This window comes from Anarrhichthys ocellatus, unplaced genomic scaffold (genome assembly GCF_004355925.1).
Source record: "Anarrhichthys ocellatus isolate YVR2014 unplaced genomic scaffold, GSC_Weel_1.0 scaffold2, whole genome shotgun sequence".
In the NCBI taxonomy this organism is placed as follows: domain Eukaryota; kingdom Metazoa; phylum Chordata; class Actinopteri; order Perciformes; family Anarhichadidae; genus Anarrhichthys; species Anarrhichthys ocellatus.
In genome coordinates this window covers 5,866,423-5,880,940 of record NW_022280032.1, presented here as the reverse complement: position 1 = coordinate 5,880,940, position 14,518 = coordinate 5,866,423, and the positions used below count along the sequence as shown (strand labels likewise).

General features: G+C 42.2%; 1 protein-coding gene across 5 annotated transcripts in view; it reads right to left on the bottom strand.

Annotated features, from left to right (window-relative positions):
* Window positions 1-2,249: 2,249 nt before the first annotated feature.
* plxnb2b (plexin b2b) overlaps window positions 2,250-14,518 on the bottom strand; it is a 109,686-nt gene continuing 97,417 nt past the window's right edge. For all 5 annotated transcript variants that reach the window (XM_031858654.1, XM_031858645.1, XM_031858671.1 and 2 more), the window contains 11 exons: window positions 14,322-14,468; window positions 13,106-13,262; window positions 12,152-12,252; window positions 10,909-10,987; window positions 10,342-10,493; window positions 9,914-10,074; window positions 7,623-7,770; window positions 7,375-7,439; window positions 7,146-7,221; window positions 5,765-5,839; window positions 2,250-5,217 (listed from right to left, as the gene is read on the bottom strand). In XM_031858654.1, coding sequence (XP_031714514.1) covers window positions 5,113-5,217; window positions 5,765-5,839; window positions 7,146-7,221; window positions 7,375-7,439; window positions 7,623-7,770; window positions 9,914-10,074; window positions 10,342-10,493; window positions 10,909-10,987; window positions 12,152-12,252; window positions 13,106-13,262; window positions 14,322-14,468 — 1,266 coding nt within the window. In that variant the 3' untranslated portion in view covers window positions 2,250-5,112. The remainder of the gene's footprint in view (window positions 5,218-5,764; window positions 5,840-7,145; window positions 7,222-7,374; window positions 7,440-7,622; window positions 7,771-9,913; window positions 10,075-10,341; window positions 10,494-10,908; window positions 10,988-12,151; window positions 12,253-13,105; window positions 13,263-14,321; window positions 14,469-14,518) is intronic.

Below are 14,518 nucleotides of genomic sequence, written 5' to 3'. Positions count from 1 at the left end.
TTGGCTGTTGTAGAAGCCACGCTGATTGGTCGGGGGTGTTAGTCGATCACAGGAAGACATTTTGCTCCATTCAGGTAACACGGGGAAAACTGTAGATATGAGCTTCCCCCTGTTAGCGACTGTCATCGACAAAAACATCTACATGCAGGATTGCAACGTTTGGCTCGTTTTGGAATTGAATACGAAGTCAATCTCTAACTGCTAGTGTGACTAGTAACTGTTAGTAGGCAAAATAACCAACAAAAGCAACCAGCATTTACGGAACTCAGTCACTCCGTTGACATATACCGCATTGTCTCTCCCATAAGCCTGAATGCAGCAGAAGAGTATTCGAGCAAATTTTGCGCGGGATTCAGAAACTCATCGACACAGTTATGGACAAACCTGCAGCTTTTTTCCTTACCACATGGGGTTCACACACATCAACTGTGTTTTGCATGGCTGTACAGGCTAACACACTTGCTTGTAGAATATGGTGTCCAGATTTCCGTTGATTAAATATCTGTAGTTCATCATCATCAGGCAGGAATGACAGCACTTCATGCATTCTTCAGCAATGCATGTATATGGTTATTCTGTCCATACTGGCTATGATAGAAAACCAAAAAACAACAGTCTTTGTTCTGTGCAAAAATGCAGCTTGTTCCAAAGTTCAGCAGAAGCCAGAATGAGACAATGTTTCAAAGTAAAGTGGATTTTGTCCCTCATCTCTTACATTTGACCTCCCAGAGAACAGTTCTCTTTATAGACGAGTAGTCTTTTCTCTCTCTCTCCTCCCAGCCTATTAAACTGACCTGTTTAAAAGACCACAGCTGATTTAACTGTCTGCAATAGCTTTGACCGCTCTGGTTTTAAGAAGTTTAAATTCAAACCCCTCTCAAATCATGTAGTTGCAAATCTGCTAAAAATGCAACCAAACCTAACAGGATATTTTCTTTTGCTCCAGGGTTATTGCTGAGCTTAGCGAGCCATAGAATCAGTTGTTGGTAGGTTTTAAATTATTCATCAGAACAACTGTTTAAAAATGACACCACGCCATCATTGTTTTTATTTTCACCAAGTCCTCCTCCTCCTCCCCTAAGGCGAAGGAAATCAAAGCCAAATCTCATTAGATGGTTTGAAACATGCGAGTGAAACGCAGCCTGCTGGTAAACACAACCCTCTCCTGCTGAAGGAGAGGCTGTCTGCGAAGAATCCCAGGCAGGAGAAGAGAAGCCAGCAACGTGCAGATTTTAACCCAATTTCTTGACAGAAACCCTGCAGACTTAAAACCGTTATTTTCAGTGTGCAGTATCATTGATTTCTGGACATTCAAGGGGATGGTTATTTTGAAATCTTATCACAAATGCAGTGCACGTCAAAGAATGTTGACTCCCAAAATGATGTAAGCTGTATGTCTTAACAGAAATATTAAGTACAGTATTGACTGATTTTCCAGCAGCGATCAAGGATAATGTACAAGATGCCGTGCTTGCAATAATCAAGTGTAATCACTCTTGCTCTGGCAGCAGCCCTTGAAGTTGTTCTATCTGTTGCTGCATCAATGATCTGCTCAGTTAGACGATGGCCTGCGCAGGCCTCTGGTCTGTCTTTGATATCCCCAACCCTACGTCAGGGTTTGTTAAGCAGTCGGATGAGGCAATTTTGCCTTTCATCTTTCTTTTCTCCAATTTCATTTTTAGCTGTCAGTATTTAATTAATGTTTTCGCAGCAATTTTTCAACCTTCCCCGCCGATGACAGAGATGCCGTGCGGGCTATTTACATTATGAACTCGTTTCATGAAGCCAGACCTTTGCTTCTACTCTGTATTCTGAGCCGTGTGACAGGAACCAGATGTGGCATTTGGGTGGAAAAGGCATCAGCCATCACTATTATAGGGTACGTGCGGCATATAAGCACTGATGCCATCAAGAAAGTACTTTGAGGTCATAATATGCAGAAATATCTGTAGAAAATGTTCATGCACTTGGCCCTCTATTTCGTAAAGTGATTGGTTGGTTTGACTAAGTGATAATTTCCATAAATCCACCAATCACTCCCGTCTGTGTGTAAGCTCTTCAGTGAGTGAAATGTAATGCTACATAAATACCAAAGACTTAAAGCAAGGATTCAGTTCACTTCAACAAGAAACCTGGGGCAAGTGTTACTCTATCACCCAAGGTGATTGTATCTCATGCAATATGCATGAGAGGTGAGTGTTCAATTGAAGCAAATCCATATTCTTAAAGTGAAAGAAACACAGCAGATATGAAGGGCGTATATGTCTCTGAGTTTATTCACGGAGGAGTGTATGATGAAATATGTGGGTAACTGCTCCGTACACACACAACCTTTGTAAAATTTAAGTTCATCCAGTTCAACCAAATCAGGTACAAGATCGAGAATCTTCTGAGCTGCCTTGGATGACGAGTTGGCTCCCATTAATGGCCCCACACTGAAAATGGAGTGTCCCCGTTTCTTATATCATTACAGCACATTCACAAGTTTCCAAATGGACAAAGTCTCGACAACTGCACAAACAGCTTTTTTTCTCTTTTGTTTTTTTAGTTTTTGTCCCAGGACTCAATGCATAGGATTATACAGTTAAGATACAGTATTTCAACATGTTTTACAAAGATTTATATGGTATAGGAAACATGAAATAAAAATAACAACTGCACAGCAGTAAGAAAAGTCATTTGTCGAGTATAGATAGTCATTTATCGTACACACTGTGGAACAGCTTAGAAACACAGGGCAAAAGAAATGAACACCGCTGGAACAATTTTGCGCTATATTCAGTCTACATAAGGACACCCTTTTGATTTCAGACTAATTTAGGAATGCCAGACACTTTCAAGGGAAACCCAAATAACATTGGCCACATTGTTTTACATTTATTCATTTTGGCCGTTTGCCCTATAGCCAACAAAGTCCTACTAAGCACACGCCACAGACACCCAAAGGAAATGCACACATCGAAACGGCAACCGTAAAAGAAATCATACTGAAATGTCTTCAGCCTATTGGCACGTACATGGCTGCAGTAGGGCATCTAGCAATTTAGACAGCACACATAATATCACAAGTCCAAATACATTGCTGTGTCTATAGCACTATTATCATCATAATCACCTAGGTTACCAATAGAATAATTTAGAAACAATATATATGTATCATCCTACTCAATAAGGCACATTTTTGGTTAAAGAAAGGCTCTGAAAGAAGCTTCTTGCATCAACTCTGTCAGTGAGGGCGGAGTCAGCAGTAAACAACGGCGGAGACGAGGATGGAGTCTGCGGTCGGTATGCAATTAAGATTGAAAGCCTCCCCTGCTGATTCCATTATACAGAGTGCCACTCTGCACTGCGCTGAGAGGGCAGTGCCAAGTGCTGTTGGTCGGGATGCCAGGGTGCCACGCTGAGACAGCAGGCAGACGGACAGGCTCGAGGTCTGTGCAAACCTCTCTCTAGCCAAGGCAGGAATCGTTAACATTCTGGGGTCTCTGGAGCGCCGTTGTGCTCCGTCAACTACACACATCCATGATCAGATAGGGGGAGTACAATTAAATCATCTGTCAACAGCAAAACCCACAGTTAAGGGATGAAGCATGGCGGCGTTCAATGGCCCAAGAAATATCAAACCCTCATTCCTACCCTGTCGACACCTCGGATCTGACACTGACATATCAACGACTCAATTACTACAACAATTATGTACATGATTGAATCTGATCTCCCGAACATCACACAAAAGGCTAGAATCGCTGTAATTTGTTCAAAACATACCAAGAAGCAACTGCATCTCTGGCAGGTAATCAGCAAGTCTATTTCATAGCTTTAGCGGCCGGATGCTCGATGACTATTTGGAACATTACAAGAGCAATACAAAAAAAAGGGCACTAAAAAAAAAATCATGAACACTGACAATAAATGAATCAATTTGGAAATTTCTCTAACATATTGCTGAATTGCTACTGGATGTGAATACACATAGTAAGCTAATGCAAGTGTCGATTGTGGCTCATGATATTCTGATATTATTGCAGGGCTAACATTGTTCCATGGGAGAGTAAAGTTGCTTCTAGCCGACACTTAAAAAAAAGTTTTACAGCACAGAAAAAATATGAACTGAAATGTCTTAAAAAACCTTTTGAAATGTCCTTCTGTGCTTTAGTTGAAGTGGAATGTATCATGGCACTGTACAATAAAGGGAGACAGACTGTGCTATTATCGATTTCCACATGCACAAATGGCAATCCAGCTTGAAGCAAATCTGAGTCAAAATTATTTTACTCAAACATTTCTGAAACTACTATTGACCTATCAATCATGTGAGCCTGTGCATTGCTAGATTAACCAGTGTCCTTGTGAGGACCCTTTGGTCTCTGTCAAACAGCTCGTCAGAGCACAGGCTCCAGTGTGTCACTGGGTATGGGGGATTAAAATGACGGAAAGCAGGCGTCCCTTCGCCTTCACGCCTGACAGTAGGCATCCTGTGTGTGCACACGCATTCGCACACATTCACACACACACAAAATTTAGCAACGCACGCTCTTGTTCACATGTTGTACTTCACGCAGACATCTACGCACACACAGGCTAATAAAAACACTATCCGCACCACACGGTGATCCATTTAAAAAGATAATTTGTTTTCCTTATAAAGCTTTCCGCATAAAGACTGCACAATAAAAAAAATATATAATACAATTCTTAACCTTTTCTACACAGAAAGAAATTGAACATCTGATTATCGCCTGTGCTCCACAGAGGGGCTTAACTCTCAGAGATAGGTCTACCGCACTGCATTGTGGGAGCAATATTCAGTGAAGCATAAATGAGCGAGCAGACCTTTAAGGTTTGGCAAGTGAGCTTTAAGGCGTACCTATGACAGTGTAACACATCATTTTCTTCCCCATTTTACTCTCTATCTGCATTTCATTAGTCCCTGCTACTCCACAGCACAGAAAATTTGTCCCAAGGCCAAGATGTACAATTTACACGACCACATGAGTCCCCTCTCACCTTTCTTTATTTCCATGTTTTATTCTCTAAAAGAAGAAATAAGCCCATGTACTACTGGCGGTATCCTACCATTCCCCTCCCTCCCTCCCTTCCTCCACTCGTGGGTTAGAAATCAGTCACTTTGTTTTCCAGGATGGCTGCTATCTGCTGGAGCCGCAGGGCCAGCTGTTTACTCTGGGCAGCTGGGTCCTCGTTTAGGGATGCGATGATCTGAAAGAGGAATGGAAGGAGAGAAATAGAGGAGGATGAAGGAGAAGTCGGAAATGATAAGCGAAGAATTGGGCAGAGGAGGGCAAAAGAAGAATGTCGGAAAAGCGAGGAAACAGGGAAGGGGGAGACGGATAGAGAATGAGGACAGGACAAAGAGGAAGAAAAAGGGCGGAGAGTGGGAGGAGAGGATGGTGTTATTTGACATCAACAGTCACGTCATATAAGCTGTTATTGTTTGCGAGCAACACTTAGGGGAGACTGACAGCCCCATTTGTTTATCCAACTTGTTCATTAGGTTTTGTTTATCCCCTTTTCGTGACCTCAAGTGGCAATGCACAATGGACGCTTAAAAATCAATTCCCAGAGCAATTTTCCAATTCACATCCCACAGAAATGCTTTCAATTAAAATTTCATACAATCACTCTTCTGGCATATCAAGAGTGAAGAGAGAGAGAGAAAAAAGAAAAAGCAATAATATAGTGGGCAGTAGTGCATTCAGTGGAATAGTCTCCTTTGGGTGCGATAGGAAAGAGAAGGGCCTCTTACCCCATCATAGTATTTGCTGGCGTACTGGTAAAGCTGATGGAGAGCCACTTGTGTGTTCAGTTTGTCTGTGTGAGACTGGAGAACATAAAAGACAATTAGGGTTATAGAGAAAATGTAACTTAACCATGAAACTGTAGAAATGAATGAGCAACGTACAGTACTTGTTTCCAGGTTTAAAAAAAACAAAAAAACACTTGTAGACAAAAGAAGGCATAATAATAATAACAAAAATTATAATAATTATTATTATTAATAACCATCAGATGTCAAAGTTATATCCTTAAGATGTTTATGAAATAAAACTCATTTTTTGATAATATTTACATTTAGAAATGACGTCTCTATATAGCATTCATTAGTTAGTGGCAGTCCGCCATTCCCGCGCTATATGTAAATTGCCTACCTATGCACGAGGGATTCACAGGAAACTATCTCATTCTGTCTCATTGATATCAGCCTCACTGTTTGCTCTCCTACATCTGTATAAGAACCGTATTAAGTTGCTGTTCATGCAAACCAAACTCCCGAAATCCCTGAATTTCCAACTCCAGCTCGTTGACATTAAAATCATTCAACTCCAACCAAATTAAGCGCAAATTTTTACCTAATTTGCAGAATGCAAATGAATCTGCATTTCCACCCACTAGTGTTACTACTACTACTGAATAATAGGAGTTGGTTCATTGGGGGAAACAGTAGGTGGACATATTAACAGATGCAGGGACCAATTGCACACCTCCTCCGCAAGATAACCAACTCCTGTTACTGTGCCCTGTTGTTGTTCTGGGATGCTTCTCGCGCAGCAGGAAATCAGATCACAGTAGCAGAATTATTGACGGACTTCTCTATGAAAACAAAATGACTTTGCATGTTTGCATTGTAAATAGATGCACCAACTGCTTTTCGATTGTATTTCTGAGGAAATAGCTGCTTAAGGAATGTTCCTGTTGCGTTAAACCTCATTTTCTGTTAGCACGGTAAGCACAGCTGTCGCATAATCAACAAGGACTGAGAGCTTGAAGTGGCAATCTCAAAGCTTTTCTTTTAAATAAATGTATATTAGCTAACACAACATACAATGAGGATTGAACCTATTGCCCACGGATGAAATTAACGCTATATATATATAATTGCAGTATTAAGAAATGGTTGACTGCGGCGACATAAGAGGAAAAACTCTGTATTACATATAAAAAAATCAAACTATGCACACAACTCTGAAAATGTGAAGCTTGTGTATCAACATAAAGAATCCTTAGGCCTGAGCAAAATCCCATTGTTTTCACTAGGCCTGAACTCTGAAGGATTGTCACTTTAAGGATTATAACTTTAATAGCAGAGCAATCTAAGTGGAACAGAAAATGACAGCAGTGTTTCTCACCCGTGACACCTCTGCCAGATGAGTGTTCATGTCCTGATCACTGACAGGAACCATCTGCCTGATGCCCTTGTAGTAACTACACACACACACACACACACACACACACACACACAAAAAGAGGCTTTAATCATTACATTCTATAATTGTTATTGACAAATCTCTTAAAACAAGCCTTTTAAAGTGGCGAGAAAACAACAGATCGAAAGAATATTGTGCTGATAGGACTTACTCATCCACCATCTTCTTATAAGTGGAGATCTCCTTTGCATAGAGTAGTTTGTTACTTGGAGAGTCCTAGAGACAAAAAGTGGACACAAGGATGAAAAACAATGGCACTTGAGATTGAGTGACCCTTGACATTCCCACTTCTCACTCCGTTTTACTTCTCATGTAATCCACTTTATAGTCTGATCTCACTTGCTCTTTCACCTCAACACCCTCCACCCTTTTCTCTTCCTCCATCCCGTTTCCACTCACCCGGCTGAGTTTGTGCTCGCTCTTGGTACAGGCGTCCATGAAGGTCTGGGCGATGACGGAGAGCGAGGCGTCCACCACTTCAGACACGTGGACGTCAAAGGTGAAGTGGGGATTCTTGAGGATGTTCACCCAGAACCGCAGAGGAAGGCTGCGCGGGGAAGAAAAGGCCAACAAACAGGCCATCATCGCGGTTATCATCATTTCTATTGCTCCAGAATGGGGGAAAATCTAATCAGCCGCATTACATCTGTGAATTAATTTGCGTCAGAGAGGCATTTCATGTGTGAGAGCACTTGCCTGAGGTGCAATTGAGTGCAGTACAAGATAATAGCAGGGATGGAGAAAAGCCTTTCTTGTGGGTGTCAGTTTATTCAGAACAATACCCTCGATTGTCAGTTCGTATTACTATTTCATATGATACTGACCTCTCTGTGAATCATTGCTGTTAAATGAAAATGAAATGAAGAAAAAAATAACCTCAGAGAAGTTCCTAATAACAAAAAGGCATCTACGTGGAGACAGTCAATGATGCGTTTCTTCTCCAACGAAACGTGATTAGAAATGTTTAACCAACACCAAAACTTTGACCTTTCAAGTTTGCGTGCAGCCTTACAACCTAAAGCACCGACCTTGTAGTGCTCGAGTACGCTCGCTAATTTCCCTTCTGAACAGGAAAACACGCGCTCCACACGCTCCTTTGTTAACCTCATGCCACCTTGTGTATTCAAAAGAATGCCCAAGATACAGTAGTTTCCAAAAAACTCTCCTCCCTGATCAGTGCGAATGCCCCGCCATCTGAGACATGAAGCACAAACCGTGTAAAATTCATACTGGTTTGGTAATATCTCCGGGGAAAGCTGCAGTGAGAACACAATAGAAGCATAAAAATAGCAATGTTGCTATAATCACAGAATTAAATTAGCCTGGGACATAATTACCATGTTTGTTTGTTGTTGTGGCTCATACACACATTCATATTTAATACATGGCCCTCAGTTGATTTGATAAACAGAACGGGTGGATGCAGAACGTGGTGTGGAGTCTGGTAAGTAATTAAATCGCTCATCTCCTGTCCTTGTGTGGGTGCTCTCTTGCCAGCCTTACGTCAATCACTAGCATCTAAATGCAACACGTCGTCTTGTATGCTTGAGCCTCAGCCGACGTGACACTAATTTATGCACTTAAATGTCACATGGGAGCAGGGAGATTGCAAATGCAAACTAAGTGAGCTACAATTGTGCATTTGTATTCAGCTCTTTCTTGGACAAGTAAGTTCTATTTCTTGGAGAGTTACTGTATCTCAGGCATTGGGATGTGTGGTGTTGCTCAGACTTAGACAGTATGTGTGTGTGTGTGTGCGCGCTATTGGAGATTTTAGTTAAGCATTGTACAGTACAAATTTGAGGTAATTACTTTAGTATTTCCATTTTATGCTACTTTATACTTCTACTCCCAATACATTTTAGAGGGAAATATTGTACATTTTACTCCACTACAAACATTTGACAGATATAGTTGCTAGTTCAGCCTAATTTTCAGAATAATATTTTGCATTAAAAAACATTTGATAAGCTTATAAATACGACACTCTATCAAAGTAGTTTCCAAAAAAGCAAACGTCTATGAGTTGAGCAGTTCTACTAAAGAAAGACTCCCCTCTTAACTTCTCAGTCATTTTTCCTTTTTCTAAGTCCTTTATTGTTTACTTAAAGTTACTGTGAGGAACATAGAACTGGTTATGATAGAGTCTCAATTTAATACTAATGTGTCTACATGACCTACATAGTAAATGAGACCATCAGCGAGGAGATTTCTATATAGTTATTCCTAATGCTAGCCATCGGTGCCACTGGGTCGGATTCCAGGCAATATCAGGAGGTGAGAGCTCCGCGCCTGGCAGCGGCAGCTCCCCCTCTGGCCAGGAGCAGAGCTTCGCCTCGCTGCTCTGCTGGTCCCCGCTGGGAGCCAATATCAACAGCACGCTGCTGGAGGCCCAGGCCGTATTGCTGGGCCCACTGGAGGGAAGCGAGGAACGGGAGAACCAGAAACAAGAACCGAGCAGGTCCGACTGTCAGACCCTGCCGCAGTAAAATGAGAGGTTTTCTAAAGGGAATCTGCTGCTCTGAAACACTACCGCTTTCGTGCACAGGGACCGCCAAAAATCGACACAAAATGAAAGTTCCTCATAGTAGCTTATTGTTCATGATCTGAAGACTTCCTCTACCACTAATTACTGTACAGTACATACAAATTAAACAGTATCTGTGTAGGCAGGTGTACAGTACTCTTACCTATTAGTCTTCCAGATATGGATGGTCTCCTCATCCACATTGTTGTGTTTCAGCGCCTGCTCATCCAGGAAGTCAAAGAAATATTTGATAGCCGGTGGCACCACTGACCCAGAGCACAGCACGCTGCGAAAGAAGTCATCCACAAACTGCTGCAGTGTTCCCTGAAAGGAGCCACAAATAATGTGAGACAGGGCAGAGACAGAGAGCAGAGCCAGAAATATTATAGCTGTGAGATATATCTATTTGCAGGCAGTGGCAGTGTAGATATTCAGGCTTTTCTGAGAGTATTTTAGCATTTTCTGCCAGAAGCCATCAATTTAAGTTGGCTGACTGAAAACTATTCCTGGAAAAGCACAAATTGTTATTTTCCAGGAATTAGAGAACAACTTAACAAATGTCTGATTGAACAAATGAGCCCGTCTTTGTACCTTGACAGAAAGGAGTCGCGTCAAATAGATCTCTGTAATGGCTTTGGTCATCGACTTGTCCTTTATGCTCCCTCGTTTAGATTTGATCTCATCCAGTTCGTCTGCCGGCCTCACCATGTGAAACACTTTGTCATCTTCCAACAGAGCATTCCCTATGGGCGGGGGACAAAACAAAACTTAAGACTTTCTTCTAATGATTCTGATTATTTAATAATTCACGCACACTCTCACAGAAAATATTCAGATGATAAAGAGCAATAGTGCTTGTCAACTGAATTTGGATGCAGAGAGAATATCTAAGAAGAAATGCTAAACAATAAACTATTCTGAAATGCACATTAAAAAAGGCAGAAGATGAAAGTGCATATTATTTCAGCATAATCTCAAAGTGCGCTATACATACAACAACATGCATTAGCATGTTAAATGAGAACGGGGATGTTGACAAAAACCCTGGGGATAAGAATCAAAGACAAGCATTGTATTCTCAAGCTCAAACCTGATGTATGCTTGTCTCAACAAGTGTGTGCCTGTGTGTACACTAAGAGTGTATTTAGAGATACGTACGCTCTTCATGGTTTTCCTGGTCATAGTTCTGCTGAATGGAGAACACTTTGGACAAGACTAATGTGGCGTTATCTCGCACCTGGAATGCACATAACAGTCTTTTGTTAGACAGAAAATTCACACTATACAATACACACTCACTTCACACACCGTAGTAGGTGCTGTGACTGAGGTAAGCAGTCTCTTTTAGTGCCCCAGAACTAATTCATAATCAATGCGATTGAGTGGACAGCAACGCTGGGCCTTTATTGGGGTATTTAAGCGCCATTTTCTTCGGCGTCAACCCATTACCCACAAATACTGTGATTAGCACTAATCTGACACAACCAATGAATCTGTGGCAGCAAGGTTGTCCTTTAAGAACAACTGCCAGACATCAGCAGGTGGGATGAAAAAGAAGGAGTACCATTGAGAGAGGAGAGAAAAGGGGGACAAGTAGGGGATTTTTGCGAGTGACCTTTTATTTCACTTGGATCAATACAGTGCCAAGAAGATTTAGTGGCCTTCTGTCGCCACTGAGAGCTGACGAGAACAAACCAAGTCCAGGCACTTTCAACTAGCTGGTGGTGATAAATAAGAAATTATTGGCATGTTGCTAAACTGACGAAGGCAAACACTGAAGGAAAAGAGCTATGTTGTGTTTTCTTATATATTTGATTAAGGGACACACATTGATCTGCTGCTTAGCTTGGCACAAAGACTGGAAACGGGATGACAGCTAGTCTGTTTTTTCTTACAGTAACATAATATGCCTACCAGCAACTCTAAAGCTCATTAATTAAGAGCCAGGCTAGCTGTTTCCCCCTGTTTCCAGTCTTTGTGCTGAGCTAACTAACAAGCTGCAGCTTCATATTTAATGGACACATGTGAACATGGCATCAATCTTCTCATCTAACTCTGTTTTAGTGAATGCTGGCATGTTGTTAACACCAAGCAAGTCAGAAAATTAACATTGATTTGACTGGTGGTTAATAGTATGGACATGTAAATAGGGTAATTAGCTTAAAAGAGCATTAATCAAATAATCACACAATGTCTGTTGATGTGTAAATGTGCAGAAGACAGATTTCATACACACCACTGTGACTCAAGATGTACAGCTTTAAGTGAAATAGGGTGAAAATAGGCAACATCATTCACATCCACACGCCCACAGATAGCTATTTACTTCCCCTCTGCCTCCTCACATCCCTTCTATTTTAAATATGTTTCATCAAGACACTAAAATGTTGTCAGTACTCACGTTGTAGTGTGCCAGAGTGTTGAAGCGTCTCCATCTGCCCTCTTTCTGGGAAGTCAAGTCCAGATCTGACAAAATCTGTCCTGTTGAGCCCGGGCGCCACTCTGTGATGAAGGCCGGAAGAGAAAGTCAATCAATCATCGCTGCTACTGTAGGTGTGCTGCCTTGTTTGGAAAATTGTCTCCATACTTCAACCTTTTGTTCTTTCTTTCAACACGGTTTGCATTTATTTTATCATGGGTCATTGTTACCCTGAGGTTATTCTCTAATAATATGAAATAAATCCAGCTACCCATCCTTCACTCTCTCTCTCACTCTCTCTCTCTCCAGTATTTTCTGAATAATTTAAATCTAATTGCAAACTTTGATTTGCACCCCAACATTTCCAATCTAGAAAAAAAATCAGCCACAACTGCAGACCTGAGCTCCACACCATCGGTGACATATGATTCATTTACATGTACCACCAAATGTAAGGGGGTTATCTTTCCGGTTCACCATGAAAGAAGACGGATCTCTGCTTATCTAAAATGTATAAAGGAATGAGATCTACAGCCTGCGTGGGAATAAAAAATGTCTTTGATGTTGGAAAATGTCTATAGAGCTTTTGCCTTTCAAGTCAGTCCCCGAGGTAGTGAAAAAAAAACTTTGTTTAGGGATGAAGGCTATCTTCATGTTGCTTCATTGAATAACTTCTCATCCTTGGTGATGCCTATTTTATCCCACAAACAGAGACAGAAAAAACAATCTATCAAATGAAGTTAGAATGAAATGAATAATCAATTATCTATTTAGACAAATGCATTCTGATTTAATTAAAAAGGCATTTCAGTCAGGACTGAAATAGCGTCTCCATTTGGATGTCCTCTTCCCTCCCTGTAACGCTTACATTATTCATCGTTATTAGACATTTACCGCTTCAGCTCATCCTCTTCTCATGTGCCCTCATTCACTCACCCAGTGTGACACTGTCAACCTTGGGCCGCTGGGAGTACGGCAGGTTCCTGTACACCTGCTCAATGATCTTCTCTTTCACCTGCGAGATGGTGTCACAGCTCAGCACCTTGACGGGCGTCACATCTGGACCCTCGCCCTGCACCAGCACTTGCAGGGTCTGGCAAACACACACACACAGACACATTAAGCCTCTAATATCTATATATATGGCAGATATATCCGTACATGCACCTACCCGGCCACCCTCCCACACAAACACACACAGAGATCCTCTGTCGGGATGCTGTCGTCATGGCAACCATGCTCCCGTAAGCACACTGTGTGGTGACACCTGAAAGGACTCCTGTCACCTTGGCCAGCTAATGACCAAGGCTCAGCGGGTGCAAACTCTGACCCACCTCACCTCCCACACTCTGTCAGAAATAACTAACTGACCACTCGACAGACTCGAACATCGGGGCGGGCAACACACTCGCAATAGAAACCTCGTAAGCCCGTCTGTCCGTCTTTGAGGTGAAAGAGAAGAGCACGCTGTGAATTAAAGCCAAAAGGAAACACGGTGTCTGCCCGTAAAATCTGGCCCATCGAGTTTTTTTCCTCCTTCTATAATTCAATTGCAGAAGGCGATCCATCATGGCAGGAGACGTGTAATTCAGGCTAATTTGGTAATTGTCCTCGACAACGCCATTACCCATGGGTCTTTTTATTTGTGCTGACTTCAACAGAAAACAGCCGTGTGTTCACATTAGCTTCCATTACCGAAACACGATACCAAAGCGAGACACGCAGGCTTTTCCTGACTTGCGTAAACTGCCCAAATAGACACAGAGCGGGTGTGGGTGCAGGTTGGGAGGTCGAGGAGAAGTTGTGGAGGTAGCTGGTTCTCTACACTTGTACCAACAAGTAGTACTTTCACCTAAGCCATGCATTTCCCCGCTATATGGGAATGTGTTGCCTGTGTCGTTTTCGAGCAGAGAACATTGACACTGAAAATGGATGTCACACAAAAGCGGGCAGTCGCCCTGGGGGTTTTTGGTGGTTACCATGGCAACTGCACTGTGTGCGCGCACGTGTGTGTGTGTGCGCGTGCATGGTTGTGTTGCTCAGGAGGCACAAAACACCATGCAATCTCAAAGCAGTGTGTGCAGTTTTTCCGACACTGAGTTTACCAGTTTGTGTGTGTGGGGTCTTTTGTGTGTGTGTCCGTCCATCTCACCAAGACGGAGTACTCTACATCGTCGCCCAACAGGCCCGTGTCGTTGAGGGTGTACTTGGCTTTCTTCACTCTGGCGTCCACGGGCCCTTTCTCGATCTGGTGCTTGATGGCTCGGAACAGTTTGTACAAGGGCTCTCCTGCAGAGTCCTAACACACACACACACACACACACACACACACACACACACACACACACA